Here is a 15561-nt window from a genome sequence, read left to right on the forward strand (position 1 = left end):
TCCACTGAAATATGGTCTCCAACACCTTGTCTTCCTTGGTGGCCTCCCATCCAAGTCATCACTGGGGCTGACCCTGCATAGCTTTCAAGATCAGATGGGTTCTTGGTCTCTCCAGATAGTTACCCATCCACTAGATCAGTGGTTCTCAACCTATGGGTCCCCAGATGTTTTGACCTTCAACTCCCAGATAATCCTAACAGCTGGTAAACTGACTGGGATTTCTGGGAGTTGTAGGCCAAAACACCTGGGGACCCATAGGTTGAGAATCACTGCACTAGATGGACTTTAGTGAGTCAGACTTAGGGAGCATCGACATTGTTGGATGAATGCAGTTTGGCACCACTTGAATAGCCCTGGCTCAAGGCTATGGAACCCTGGGAGCTGTAATTTGGCCGGGCCTCAGTCCTTTTTGTCAGAGAAAGCAAGAGACCTTGTCAAACTACAACTCCCAGGACGTCATAGCATTGAAACCTGGCAATTCAAGTGGTATCAAACTACATTCATTCCACAATGTGGATGCACTGCTAGTCCAACAAGGACAAATCTCATAGTGCTAAAAAGTTAGCCAGTCCTTCCCAGCACATTCCATCCCAACAATGAGGAATCCAGGTCTGGTCCAGCCTATCTTTTCTTCTTTCAGGAAAATGGCGCCCACGACGCTCCATTATTTTCGGCAGCTGGGGGGCTGAGGAGTTCGGTCTCATTGGTTCTACAGAGTATACAGAGGTAAAAGATCCAAGAGGTCCCTTTAGTTTAGCTGGGATTAGGGGCACAAACCTGAGAGAACGGCTCTCTAGAAAATTCTCAGTCCTCCAATACATCGCTATGGTCAACTTCCAAAAATATTATTCCAGAGGATCTAAAAAGATATCTCTAGAAATCTCTAAGTTCTATAGTGTGACTCTATGCTCAGCTTTCATAATAATTGTTCTGGAGAACGTATAACTGTTCTCTCTAAGAATCTCTAGGTCCTCCAGTACAACTCCATGGTCAACTTTCAAAGATATCATTCTGAAAGACCTATACATGTTCTCTCTAGGCATCTCTAGGTCCTCCAGCATAACTCTATGGACAACCTTCAAAATAATCATTCTAAGAATGCATAAATGTTCTCTAGAAATCTCTAGGTCCTCCAGTATGAGTCTATGGTCAATTTCATAAGGATTGTCCTGGAGGACCTAAAATGTTCTCTCTAGGAATGCCTAGTTCCTCTAGTGCAACTCTTTCATCAACTTTCAAACTAATCATTCTGGAGGACTTATAAATGTTCTCTCTAGGAAATCTCTAGGTCCTCTGATACAACTCTATGATCAACTGTCAAAGGAATAGTTCTGGAGGACTTATAAATGTTCTCTCTAGAAATCTTTACGTCCTCCAATGTGACTATGAGTAACTTTCAAAATAATTGTTCTGGAGGACCTATATTCATTCTCAGAATCTCTAGGTTAGTGGTTCTCACCCTGTGGGTCCCCAGATGTTTTGCCCTCCAACTCCCAGGAATCCTAACAGCTGGTAAACTGAGGACCCACAGATTGAGAACCACTGCTCTAGGTGTTCCAATGCAACTCTATGATCAACTTTCAAATGAATTATTCTGGAGGACCAATAAATATTAACTCTGGGAATCACTAGGTCCTCCAGTGCAACTCTCTGGTCGATGTCTAGTGGAGGTTTAAAGCAGCATCTTTTTTCAGGGAAGAAAGGGTTAAAAATAGAAAAATGGTTGGATTTTTTCTCTGAACATAAGGACAGTTGGGAGTTTAAATCAAGAGAGCCTTCTAAAGCACAGCAAAATTTGAATGGATTGATTTGTATATCACTTAAAGCGACGATAACAGAAATGCAGCACTAGGTTTGGAATAATGCCGGGATGAACAAAAATAAAGAAAGACCAGAATCAAGGTATTGAATGGAAACATGATTCTGGTTATAAAAGGGAAGTTTTTGTATCTGAAGACATGGGCCATCTCTTCCTCTCCTGCAGGAATTCTTCAGCAAACTGCAACTGCGCAGCGTGGCCTACATCAACGTGGATATCGCTGTCTTTGGTGAGCTTCGGCAAGGATAAGAAAATGCACCTCTGTTTTTTAAATGGCCAAGCAGATAGTCATTATGCCATGTCAGTGGGATGGGGAATCCATTCCATGTTTTGGGCTGTAACTATACAGTAATTTTGTAATATACAAGGGCAATATAGTGCTCGTGTATTCACCCCTGATTATGTATTTTTATCCTTTGGCAGCCAACGCAACCTTCAGGGCTCAAGGGACCCCACCGGCTCAAAAGGTCATTTTCCAGGCAGCTCAGCAGGTAACTTGCCAAAGAGACCACCAGAGTGGACACTCATGCTGTCAAAGAGAACAACAGACAGGCCCACACTGGGCAGTCATGGCACTTTGATACCTGCCAGGAGGAAGTAGGCCTGTGTTTAATTCCCAATGGGAAATGGAGTCCCACCTTTCCTCTCCAGGTCAAGACCCCAGCTGACCAGTCCCTCTCGGTCTACGAAAACTGGAAACACCATTTCAACCGGAGCAGCCCTGTCTACGGCATCATTCCCAGGTGGAAATGGGGGCTGCTTTCTTGGCCAACTTCATAAGAATTGTTCGGGAGGACCTAAAATATTCTCTTTAGGAATATCCAGGGCCTTCAGTGCAACTCTTTGGTCAACTTTCAAAAGAATTGTCCTGGAGGACCTATAAATATTCACTCTAGGGATCACTAGGTCCTCCAGTGAGACTCTCTGGTTGACGTTTAGTGGAGGAAACTTCAACCTCATTTCAGTTTCTTCTGCCATCACAAACCAGATTCCCTCCCTCCTCTTCTTCTCTTTTTCCTTCCTTCCTTCCTTCCTTCCTTCCTTCCTTCCTTCCTTCCTTCCTTCCTTCCTTCCTTCCTTCCTTCCTTCCTTCCTTCCTTCCTTCCTTCCTTCCTTCCCTCCCTCCCTCCCTCCCTCCCTCCCACCTCCTCCTCTTCTCTTCTTCATCCCTCCCTCATTCCTTCCTTCCTTCTCCTTCTACTCTTTCTGCCCCCATCCTCATTCTCCCTCTTCTCCTCCTTCTCCTAAATTTCTTCCCTCCTCCTTTTCATCTTCTTTACTCCTCTCTTTACCCCTTCCCTCCTTCTACTTTCTTCTTTTTCCTCCTCTTCTCCTCCCACCCTCCCTCCTCTTTTTCTCACCTTCCCTCTTCCTCTTCCCTTCTTCAGCCTTCTCTTATTTCTTTCTTCATTCAGTTCTTCTCTTTTTCTACTCTTTCTTCTTTCCTCCTCCTCCTCCCTTGCTTTCCTCCCTCTTCTTCTCCTCTTAATCCTTTCCTAATTTCTTCCTTTCTTCCTCTATTTTTCCTTTCTTCCCTCACTCCCTCCTCTTCTCATTTTCATTGGTCTCTTCTTTTCTCATCCTTCCTTTCTTCCTCCTCCTGCTTTCTTCTCCCTCTTCTTCTTTTCTTCCTCCTTCCTTTCTTCCTTTCCTCCTCTTGCCTTTTTTCCTTCATTCTTTTTGCTCGTTGGCTCCCTTTTCCAGCCCATCTTCCATTTCAGGGACCAAAATATTTAAAATAGTGATTGAAGGCATAGCTAAGTAAGTCTGTTTCAGCATGAAAAATGTAAAGGAAGAATGTGGCAGGTTTGACCTTTGCAGATTTATCTGAGGATTTGATTTAAATGTCCCCTCTAGAAATCATTAGGCCCTCCAGCCTGACTTTATGGTCAGTTTCCACCAGATGTTGACCACAGATTCATGCTGAAGGACCTGGGGATGGCTAGATGGAGCACCTCTCTAGGAATCTCTGGGTCCTCCAGTGCAATTCTATAGTCAACTTCAGATGGGTGTTGACCATGGGAACATGCTGGAGGACCTAGATAGGTATAATAGGCCCCTTGGTGGCGCAGCGGATTAAACCAATGCGGTGCTGAACTTGCTGACCAAAAGGTCAGTGGTTCGAATCCAGGGAACGGGGTGAGTGCCTGATGTTAGCCCCAGCTTCTGCCAAACTAGCAGTTTGAAAACATGCAAATGTGAGTAGATCAATAGGTACCGCTCCAGTGGGAAGGTAACAGCACTCCATGTAGTCATGCCAGTGGCCACATGACCTTGGAGGCATCTATAGACAACGCCGGCTCATCAGCTTAGAAATTGAAATTGAAATGAGCATCAACCCCCAGAATCGGACACAACTACACTTAATGTCAGGGGAAAACCTTTACTTTATAATAGAATATTATTTTACTTTGGGAGGGGAGTCCATTACTAAATATGGAGGCGAAGAAGCCGTCTCATGTATATCTGAGAGGCCTTGGAGGTCACTTTCTATCCTTTTCTGTTCAGTTTAGGGTCTCTGGGCGCTGGGAGTGACTATGCCCCCTTTGTGCATTACTTGGGCATCACATCCATGGATATAGCCTACACCTACGACCGGGTGAGTGCAAGCGTCATACTTTCTGAACAACAGTGAATGCCGGTTTCCTATAAACATTGACATAGAAGCGTCTCTCACTTTTTGGCAACTCGTTTTTCATCAATCCACTCTATTACTGGTTCTAAATTAGACCCCTGGGCTGTATTTTCTACCCTTAGCTTGCTTTTCGGGCAATGTGTTGCATATCCCCTTTCTATGCTGCCATCTAGAATCTACTCTTGCAACTGCAAACTTTAAAAATACAGTTCCACTATTCAACCAATTGTTGCACCTGAGCCCTGAGACTTCACCACAAACCACAAGCTGTCCAGTTAGTCCAGTAAGTAAAAGTTTATTAAGAGAAGATTATATAAACAAATAAGCAATTCCAAAAAAAGTCTCAAATATCAAAATCCTTTCATACACGGTCTCAATGATTAATCCATAAATATATCTATAAACATGACAACAGGAATCCCAGGCAGGCAGCCTATTCCACACATGAAACTAGAAACAATTTGAAAACTTGAATATATGAAACCAAAACCTAGGAACATGAAGGTATCTACGGACAACACCTGTGCTTCGGCTTAGAAATGGAGATGAGCACTGCGGAGAAGAGATGTTGGATGTTTATTTAATTTATATTATTATATTATAACCGCTGCCACCAATTGTAAAGATTTTTATAATGTGGCCACCAGATGTAAAGGGGATTATCCACGCTTGCCACCACTATGGGAAGATATAGCCACTAGTATTTAGAGAGGAGACCTTTTAATTTTTGTTTTTCTTCTTTCTTCTTGTTTGTTTTTGATGGTAATATATATATGACAGAAGCTGAGATGTTTAAAAGAACAATAACACGTTTATTCTGGCACAAAGCTTAATGGTTACAGTAACTTTCTCTTTAGAGGCACTTTGGTTAACAGTTGCAAAGCTAGAATGAGGTGTTTCAAACTTCTTAAAATGTCACTTCTTTCATTACTGCTCTAAACTGCAGTCACCCTATGAATTACAATCACAGATTATCTGTTCGTCACCAGGAGACAGACTACTTTAAAATAAGTCACCAAACTTATTTTAAATTGACTCAAAAATAAGCATTTGAGTCTCCCTGATCCCTTCAACTGAGGGTCAGTCTTCACTGTACCTCATCAGGGCACAGACTAACTGCTTCTTTTTCTAACCTGCCCTTCTCCACCAAAACGGCAGTTGGCTCTGCCCACTTCTCCATGGCAGCCAACTCATGAGTGCAGAGTAACTGAAATATTGACCCTTTTAAAACGCAATTAAACATGACATCTGTAAACTAAAAAATTCACACTTCATTACAAGCACTAACCCCCAGAGTCAGATACGACTAGACTTCATGTCAGGGGAAAACCTTTATCTTTACTATATATATATATTACCTTTTATATAGAAGATATGCCACACTTTTGATCTCTGATCCTCTCTTTGGATCTCATGCTGCTTCTTCCCTCTCTACTTGCCACCATCTATTTTTCAATCTTGTAACTGCAAGCTAAAAAAAGACTGTTTTCCCCTTTTCAACCATTTCCACTTTTGACAGTGAATCCTTCGAATAAGTGGGGTATTCCTGCATTCACCCCCCCCCCCTTTATAGAAACAAGGTGATGTCGTGGTGTGTGTGTTGGACCCGGGTTTGAAGTCCCTTTCCAGCATAGAAGCCCTCTGGTTGACCCTGGGCAAGTCACCCTCTCTCAGCCTCAGGTGGAGCTCATGAAGTCCCACTCCGCTTCCGCAAGGTAGGATCTCAGTAGCCAAGTAATTATTCTGTCGCTTTCCACCCAGAGCAAGACTTCTGCCCGCATCTATCCTGTGTATCACACGGCCTTTGATACCTTTGACTACGCCGACCGGTTTATCGACCCAGGTAAGGTGTTCCAATGCTGTGACCAAAGGCTGAGGAGGAAAATTGCAGTCAATATCAAAGGGATATTTCAAATACAATTTTCTCCCTTTGGGTCCCCCCCCCCTTTCTTTCATTGCTTATCTAACTCCAAATTCAAAATAATGCTGCATTATTTTGTTGTAATTGTTTTCAATATATTTTAGGATTGTATTTTTGAGTGAATTGTTTTTATAATTGAACACGTTTAATTTCATTTTTTATAGGTTTTTAATTGTATTGTTTGTTAACCTGTCAAAGGCTTTCGATCTAAATTTTATATTATTATTATTATAACAAAATAATAACAAAATATATCATCATCATAATTATTTATATTTTTTACCTTCGGTGATGATAATAATGATATATATTATTATTTTGTCATTATTATTATTATTATTATTATTTTATTATGACACAGCAAACAAGATAGACATGCTGGATTTCGTATCAAAATCACAAGTCGAACACTTCCCAAGTGTCTAGGACTGTGTGATGTATTTTTGGATGATGCGTGCAGATCCCAGTAGGGTGGCCTTTTGCAGTTGGCAGATCGTAATTTTATCAATGTCTATTGTTTCCAATTATTATTATTTGGCACCAGAAGTTGGTTCCATGCTAATGGGCAAGGTCTATCTATTCCGGATTTCAGCCTGAACTTTGAAGAAGCCGTCTATGATATGGGAGGCAGCACAGTGCAGTGGTTTGAACTCTGAAGCATTCGGTTCGAATCCTTGTTTGGCCATGAAAAACTCATTGAGAGCAGAAAAATCCACAGTCAGACTGTAGTACAGAAGTATAGCAGTTTCATACCACTCCAGGGATGTGTAGTTTGTTGTGGTCCCAGAATTCTAGAACTATTTCACTAAACTGCAACACCCAGGCAGTTAAAATAGTGTGAAGCGGCATTAATTCTGCGGTGTGGACTCCAACATCCCTCAGTCTTCAGTGGAAGGAATTTGGGAAATTGAGAGGAATCTGAATCAGGATAAAAACTGAATATTATTATCTGCTCTGAGTCCCCATTGAGAGAGAGAAAGTGGGACACAAATACTATAAATATATTATTATTATTATTTTATTATGAGACAACAAACAAGATAGATATGCTGGATTTCATATCACAAAATCACAAGTCGAACACTTTCCAAGTGTCTAGGACTGTGTGATGTATTTTTGGATGATGCATGCAGATCCCAGCAGGGTGGCCTTTTGCAGTTGGCAGGTCGTAATGTTGTCAATGTCTATTGTTTCCAAATGCCGGCTGAGATCTTTTGGCATGGCACCCAGTGTGCCCATCACCACCGGGACCACTTGCACTGGTTTCTGCCAGAATCTTTGCAGTTCAATCTTGAGGTCCTGAGAGTGGCTGAGTTTTTCCTGTTGTTTTTTGTCAATGCGACTGTCACCTGGGATGGCGACATCAATGATCCAAACCTTTTTCTTTTCCACAACTGTGATGTCTGGTGTGTTGTGTTCCAGAACTTTGTCAGTCTGGATTCGGAAGTCCCACAGTATCTTTGCGTGCTCACTTTCCAATACTTTTGCAGGTTTGTGATCCCTCCAGTTCTTTGCTGCTGGGAGGTGGTACTTGAGGCATAAGTTCCAATGAATCATTTGGGCCACTATTATTATTATTATTATTATTATTATTATTATTATTATTATTATTATTATTTTATGACACAGCAAACAAGGTAGATATGCTTATTATTATTATTATTATTATTATTATTATTATTATTATTATTATTATTACTAGGGTGCTACAATTCTTATTTTTAGGGGATAAGACCATCATATTGCCTCAAAGAGACAAGTACAGGGATTGGCCTGGGTTAATTGAGTTGGTGGACCCTCCTTCTGTGGAGGCTTTACAGCATAGCTTGGATGGCCACCTGTCTGTCTGGAGGGCTTTGCTGGTGTCCTTCTTGCCTGGCAGAAGGAGGCTGGACTGGATGGCTCTTGGAAAGCTCTTCCACCCCCATGGCTCTATGTGTTACCAGGGTTCACCAGCCACCAAACCGTGGCACGGACCGCCGGCAACATCCTGCTGCGCCTGGCCGACTCCTTGTTCCTCCCGCTCAACGTCAGTGACTACGGGGAGACCCTGCAGCAGATGCTTACGGCGGCCGAACAAGGCTTCCAGGCTGAGTTGGTGAAGAACAACATCTCCCTGGGTACGGTTCTGGATGGGAGACCAGAGGGAAGGCCTGGAGGACAATGCTCCCCATTGTGTGTTTTTAGTTCAGGCTTGATTCGTGCTTGGATCCATTGATTGGTCCCTTTGGCATCGTCTCCAGAAATAAGGCGTCTGTTACGAAAAAGCCTATACAGACAGTCCTTGAGATACAAGCATCTGGCTTACAAACAATTCATAGTAAAGAATGGAGGTGAAACAACAGGAAGTGAGAGAAATCTGCCTCTCGGAAAGGAAATTCACTCTTGGAAGATTTATGAGGGTTGAATGAAAAGTAATGCCTCCACCTTCGTAACTCCTCAACAGATGGCAGTCCTGGTCTGTGGCAGGTCCTGGCTTGTTCAGTAGATTCCCCTCTACAGTTTCATTTGGCGGGAAGCCTTAGCATTGAACGGTTATGTTGTTAAAGTGTGAAGTATGGAACCCTGCGCAGACGGCCAGTCAATGCAACTTAAGCAACATGTGGTCACTGAATTCTTGACAGCAGAAGGTGTCACCCCAAAGGAGATTCCTCAGAGAATCCATCTGTTCCTGATAATGAAAGGAGATCTGTGGGGACATCATTATGCTTCTGATGAAGACGTTGAGAGAACTGTGTGTCTAATTCTTTTGTGATGGCTTCAGAAAACATGTTCATCGTTGGCAGAAATGTCTCCAATTGTCTGGTGATGATGTGGAAAAGTGAATAGTGAATGGTTAAAGAGCACATTCTAAGGATTATTTCTGTGTTTGAGTTATTAAAATATTCCCATCCAGACTCAAGTAACCAAGGTTAAGGCATTACTTTTCATTCAACCCTCGTATTATAGTGGGGAAAAGAATCTTCTCTGAAGTTTTAGTTTCCACAATGAGCCACATTTCTCAAAATGCAATTCTCACAGGGACAGAATGTGAGGGGAAATCTTCTGAAGAGGGGCACAGACAACAAAGGAAATGCTACAGGGTGTTAACTCTTCCCTATGATACCCAAAGCTTATACCGTGTTTCCCCGAAAATAAGACAGGGTCTTATATTATTTTTTGCTCCCAAAGATGTGCTAGGTTTTATTTTCAGGAGATGTCTTATTTTTCCATGAAGAAGAATTCACATTTATTGTTGAACAAAAAAAAAAAATGAACATTTTTTATATACTGTATGGTAGTTTTCATCACAAATCAACATAACCAAACCAGACAAACTGTGACTCCTGTCAAGAATTTCTTGTTATTACCATTATTTCCATGTGCAACTTGTATGTACATTTACCAATCCTGCATGCTCTGGTGTTTTGTTTGGTGGGCGCCAGGCATGCTTCCAAACAAAAGCTTTGCTAGGTCTTACTTTCGGGGGAGGCCTTATATTTAGCAATTCAGCAAAACCTCTACTAGGTCTTATTTTTTGGGGATGTCTTATTTTCGGGGAAACAGGGTATATATGGCCGGAGTTACAAAAGAAATGATCGGAAGGACCAATGCCTCCTGATTTCTCCTCCTCTTTCAGCTCCACTCAGAGAGGCCATCTCCCGCTTCCAGTCTGCAGCTGCCGGTCTGAACCAACGCATCTCTGACCTGCAAAAAGAGGATTCTCCCAAGTGAGTATTTTCCTGAGGCCGAGAGAATGTGCCTTGCCCTAAGGCAGTGGGTCTCAATCTTCCTAATGCTGTGACCCCTTAATGCAGTTCTTCATGTTGTGGTGACCCCCAACCATAAAATTATGAAACATGAATGTAAATATCTGATATGCAGGATGTATTTTCATTCACTGGACCAAATTTGGCACAAATACCCAATACGCCCAAATTTGAATACTGGTGGGGTTGGGGCGGGTTGATTTGGCAATTTGGGAGTTGTAGTTGCTGGGATTTATAGTTTACCTACAACCAAAGAGCATTCTGAACTCCACCAACGATGGGATTAAACCAATCTTGGAATGCAGAACTCCCATGACCAACAGAAAATACCTGAAGGGTTTGGTGGGCATTGACCTTGAGTTTTGTAGTTGTAGTTCACCTACATTCAGAGAGCACTGTGGACTCAGACAATGATGGATCTGGACCAAACTTGGTGTGAATACTCAGTATGCTCAAATGTGAACACTAGTGGAGTTTGGGGAAAACACACTTTGACATTTGGGAGTTGTAGTTGCTGGCATTTACAGTTCACCTACAATCAAAGAGTGCCTTGAACCCCACCAATGATAGAATTGGGCCAAAGGACAGGTGAAGAGATCTTCAGCCTTCTTTGCCAAAGGTGTCACCTAAGACCATCAGAAATATGTGTTTCTGATGGTCTTCAGTGGCCCCTGCGAAACCCACTCATGACCCCCTCCCCCAGTGGTCCTGACCCTCAGGTTGAGAAATGCTGCCCTAAGGTCACCCAGGGGGTTGCCATGTCTAGAGCGGGATTCGAACTCTGGCCTCCAGAATCCTGGCCCAGTGCTCAAACTGCACACAGAAAACCCATTCTCAAGCTGTCCAGAATTAGTTAGAGCCATCAATGGTGTCTTGTAGTCAGAGGAATGATTGGGTGTGAGTGCAAACCATTGAGCGGTCACCATTTTGAAACAGTAGATCCTGGGTGCGATTCCTAAACTTTACCTGCCTTGAGTCCCTCTGTTGGGAGAAAGGTGGGATAAATTAGAATCGTTTAAACAGTTGTATGTGATTTTAACTTACTTGAATGCTCAATCCTCTTTTATTATTTTGCACGTTGTGTGTTTTGAATGGCATATCTCGACCCTACAGCATTGCCCAGGTGTCAAAGGAGGGACATTTCCGGCCTGCTTTCTCCCTTCTCCAGCTCACATAGTAACAGCCAATCTTTACCTAACCACAGTCAATCCACTTTGTTCCTTTTCTTTATTTCTTCTGTGAGCCTCAAAGGGATGGTTCTTTTAGTTCAAACCCCTCATTTATTTTAAGTTGGATCATGGAAAGTCTGTGTGCCACATATGGTCCAGATCCAACAAGCCACAGGGGAGCTTTTGTGGTACAAACAGACAAACAAAGGTGCATACATAGTATGGCTTTTATAGAGAGAGAAGATGTAAAGTGTCAAGAAATGGTTAAATTGAGATGAATCACCTTTTGGTCTCAATTCCTTTCCTCCAACGTTCTGGCAGCTGCTCAGACGCATAGAACAAATTCCAGACTTCTCAGTTGTCAGCTGTAAACAGCATCTTAAGCTTTATTGCAAATATATACATCTTATTTACACAGCACACTGGACAATAGCAATTCTCTGTCCGACTTCATCAAAGACCACATGAGAAGTACAAACACACATTCCAGTCTTATCTAAAAACATGACATATATCCTGTCACATATTGGAAGCTCCAACTGCTCCGCTCTAACAATACATTTCCACTCTATGCATTTAACCGTTTCACTACTGGATTACATACTGGATTACAAACAAACACATTGACAGCCATCTTTAAACTATAAGTATAATTTCATACTACATCAAAACAATTTCATCAACATAAAGAAATAGTCCTCCCGCTGCTTGAGAGTCCTGCTCCCTGAAGCCCTACTTAGCTTCATCAGTAATTAGGAATTCCAAAAGCTGAAGTTCAAAACTTGGAAGGCTACTGTTTTGAAAATAGTTTGCTGATGATCTGGGAACTCTATGAACAAAACCATTTCCCTTTTAACTCATCATCTTTCCCTTGTTTCTCTCAAGCCCTCTCCACATCCGGACGGTGAATGACCAACTGATGCTGCTAGAAAGAGCCTTCCTGAACCCCAGAGCTTTCCCAGAGAAGTATTATTACAGGTGAGCCCCACACTCAGCTTTTCCCTTGAACAGGACTGGCCCAACATGGAGGCCAATGAAGCCCCTGCTTGGAGCGCATGGTTCCCGGGGGCGCCGCCGAGCCCCCCCCCCCCCCCCGGGCGGGGACCATGGGCTAGCTCGCCGCCGAACAGGAAGGCCTACCTCTTCTTCCGGCCCGCACTGGGCCCGTCCTCCAGCCTGCGCTGGGCCCATCCTCCGACACGCGCTGGGCCCGCCTTCCTGATGTTTCGCCCACATCTGTGGCAGGCATCCTCAGAAATTGTGAGGTCTCTTGGAAATCTAGGCAAGTGGGGTTTGTATATCCGCGGAATAATGTCCAGGGTGGGAGAAAGAACTCTTGTCTGCTTGAGGCAAGTGTGGATGTTGCAGTTGGCCACCTTGATTAGCTTTGAAAGCCTGGCTGCTTCCTGCCTGGGGGGATCCTTTGTTGGGAGGTGTTAGCTGGCCCTGATTGTTTCATGTCCGGAATGCCCCTGTTTTTGAGTGTTTTTTTTACTGTCCTGATTTTATTTATTTATTTCCCATACTTGTGTCCCGCACTTCTCACCCCGAAGGTTTGGGGGGCGGGCGCCAAAATTCTGTTCACCTACACTTGAAAATTACATTGGGCTGGCTCTGCCCTTGAACACCGACATTGGGACTGTTGAGGTTTAGCTGTGGCCAGGGTTGGACTAAAGGACCTTTGGGGAACCCTCCAGCCCTGTGGTATGAGTGAACAGTCTCAGGACAACTAACCCTTCAAATGAGCGATCCATGGATAATCCCAATTTCCGAGATTTCAACCAGCCCTCCTTCAAAGGTGTCCAAATGAGCAGCCATCTTATGGCAGTGAGTCTCCTGGTGCATCAGAAATGTTCAATATCAATTGAAAGTTCCCAATGCACTCCATGAATGTTCAATGGGCACCAGAAGTCCCTAACTACACATTGGAACTGTCCAATGTGTTCCAGATTTATCCAATGGGCATTGCAAGTGCCAAATGCTCTTCATGTGCATTGGACGCCCCTCTTCCCAGTTGACCTTGTGGTCATTCCTCTGCCTTTTCTCTCCTCTGGACGCAGCCACATCCTCCTGGCCCCCAGGTCCTCCAGTGTGGCCACCTTCCCTGGCCTGGCCGATGCCGCCTCCAGCGCCGACTGGGATGGAGCGCGCAAGCACATGGCCATCGCCTGCCATGCCATCGAGAACGCCGCCTCCCTCCTCGAAGCTGTGGCTGAATGACGGGGTCAATGTCACCAGGACGGTCCTACCATTGCTTGAACAAAGGAATAAAGAATCCAACCATTGCGGGGAGTAATGTTCAACATGCCTTATGTGTTGCTGAAGGCTTTCATGGCCAGAATAACTGGATTTCTGTGAGTTTTTTAGGAGCATTCTTTCCTGACGTTTCGCCTACATCTGTGGTTGGCATCTTCAGAGGTTCTGTTGGCAGTGAAGCAAGTGGAGTGTATATCTGTGGAATGCCCAGGGTGGAGAACACTAAACAGAAAAGGGTTTTCTTCCACCCTGGACATTTCACAGATTCCCATGCTACATGTGGATTGCGATGGTGCTTATTCTCATATTCAGACAAAACACCCCATGAGGTAGGCCTGGGCAGCTCTCTATGGGGCAGGTGGGCCTGATTTGTAGAGAACTGCAGAATCTCAGGGTGGCCAGAGAGTGGCCTTTGGTTCAGGCACATCCCCAAAACCATCCATGTTCAAGTTGTCAGCATTTGTGGAGACTCAGTTCTCAGGAATGCCTGGAACTGTAGTATGATCAGGCCTTTTGCTCTCTCTGCCAGAGAATACTGGGGCCTCACCACATTACAAATACAGTAGAGTCTCACTTATCCAACATAAACGGGCCGGCAGAACCTTGGATAAGCGAATATTTTGGATAATAAGGAGGGATTAAGGAAAAGCCTATTAAACATCAAATTAGTTCATGATTTTACAATTTAAGCACCAAACATCATGTTATACAAGAAAAGTAGTTCAATACGCAGTAATGCTATGTTGTAATTACTGTATTTACGAATTTAGCACCAAAATATCACAATATATTGAAAACATTGACTACAAAAATCCATTGGATAATTCAGAACCTTGGATAAGTGGGTCTTGGATAAGTGAGACTCTACTGTACCAGGTTTTGATTGCATTGAGCTGTGACTGTGAAAGTGGTGTGAAACACCATTAACTTGACAGTGTAAAGCAGTGGTTTCCAACCTTTTTTTGACCAGGGACCACTTTGACCAGAGACCACTGGTGAGGGTGAGGGCAAAGTGCTGGCGTTTCCTTCCTTCCTTCCTTCCTTTTTTTCCTTCTCTCCCCTCCCCTTCTTCTCTCTCTCACTCTCCTCCAACGGCAGCATGCAAACCTGGTGCCAATTTTCCCCGCATGTCTTGCAGCCCTTATTTTAGGTCTCGCGGCCTAACCACTGGTGTAGAGGAACCTAAAGTTACAAAAATCTAAGGTTGGATTTAAATATCCAGCTCAGCTATGAGGAAGAGCAGCTCTTTGGAGTCACCAAAGCCAAGTCCAGGAGCCCCATCCAGTCAGAGGGGCCCAAGAGAAGCCAACCCATTTATCAGTTCCGCATCCCTTCTTTGAAATTTGGAAAACCAAAGTACACCAAAACCCACTATTGTTCTCCTAGGGCAGAGGTTCTCAACCTTCCTAATGCCACGACCCCTTAATCCAGTTCTTCATGTTGTGGTGACCCCCAACCATAACATTATTTTTGCTGCTACCTCATAACTGTAATTTTGCTACTGTTATGAATCATAATGTAAATATCTGATATGCAGGATATATTTTTCACTGGACCAAATTTGGCACAAATACCCCATACGCCCAAATTTGAATACTGGTGGGATTGAGGAGAATGATTCTATCATCTGGGAATTGTAGTTGCTTGGCTTTATAGTTAACCTACAATCAAAGAGCATTCTGAATGTCACCAGAGATGTAATTGGACCAAACTTGGCACACAGAACTCCTATGATCAACAGAAAATACTGGAAGGGCCTGGTGGGCATTGACCTTGAGTTTGGGAGTTGTAGTTCACCTACATCAAGTGGGCACTGTGGACTCCAAACAATGATGGATCACAAATACTCAATATGCACAAATGTGTACACTGGTGGAATTTGGGGAAGACAGGCCTTGACATTTGGGAGTTGTAGTTGCTAGAGTTTATAGTTCACCTACAATCAAAGAGCATTCTGAACTCCACCAACGATGGAACTGAACCAAACTTGGCACACAGAACTCCCATGACCA

General features: G+C 43.6%; 1 protein-coding gene across 1 annotated transcript; it reads left to right on the plus strand.

The window, feature by feature from the left end:
- The first annotated feature begins 278 nt into the window (after positions 1-278).
- On the plus strand, positions 279-13576 carry LOC100551830 (aminopeptidase NAALADL1). The gene is made up of 11 exons (XM_062969265.1): positions 279-288; positions 641-726; positions 1985-2048; positions 2243-2310; positions 2471-2562; positions 4328-4418; positions 6216-6297; positions 8322-8495; positions 9995-10085; positions 12179-12271; positions 13354-13576. Exons 1-11 carry the CDS (start codon positions 279-281, stop codon positions 13511-13513), a joined length of 1011 nt encoding a protein of 336 aa, XP_062825335.1. The 3' UTR covers positions 13514-13576.
- The last annotated feature ends 1985 nt before the right edge of the window (positions 13577-15561 follow it).

This window comes from Anolis carolinensis, chromosome 2 (assembly GCF_035594765.1).
Source record: "Anolis carolinensis isolate JA03-04 chromosome 2, rAnoCar3.1.pri, whole genome shotgun sequence".
In the NCBI taxonomy this organism is placed as follows: domain Eukaryota; kingdom Metazoa; phylum Chordata; class Lepidosauria; order Squamata; family Dactyloidae; genus Anolis; species Anolis carolinensis.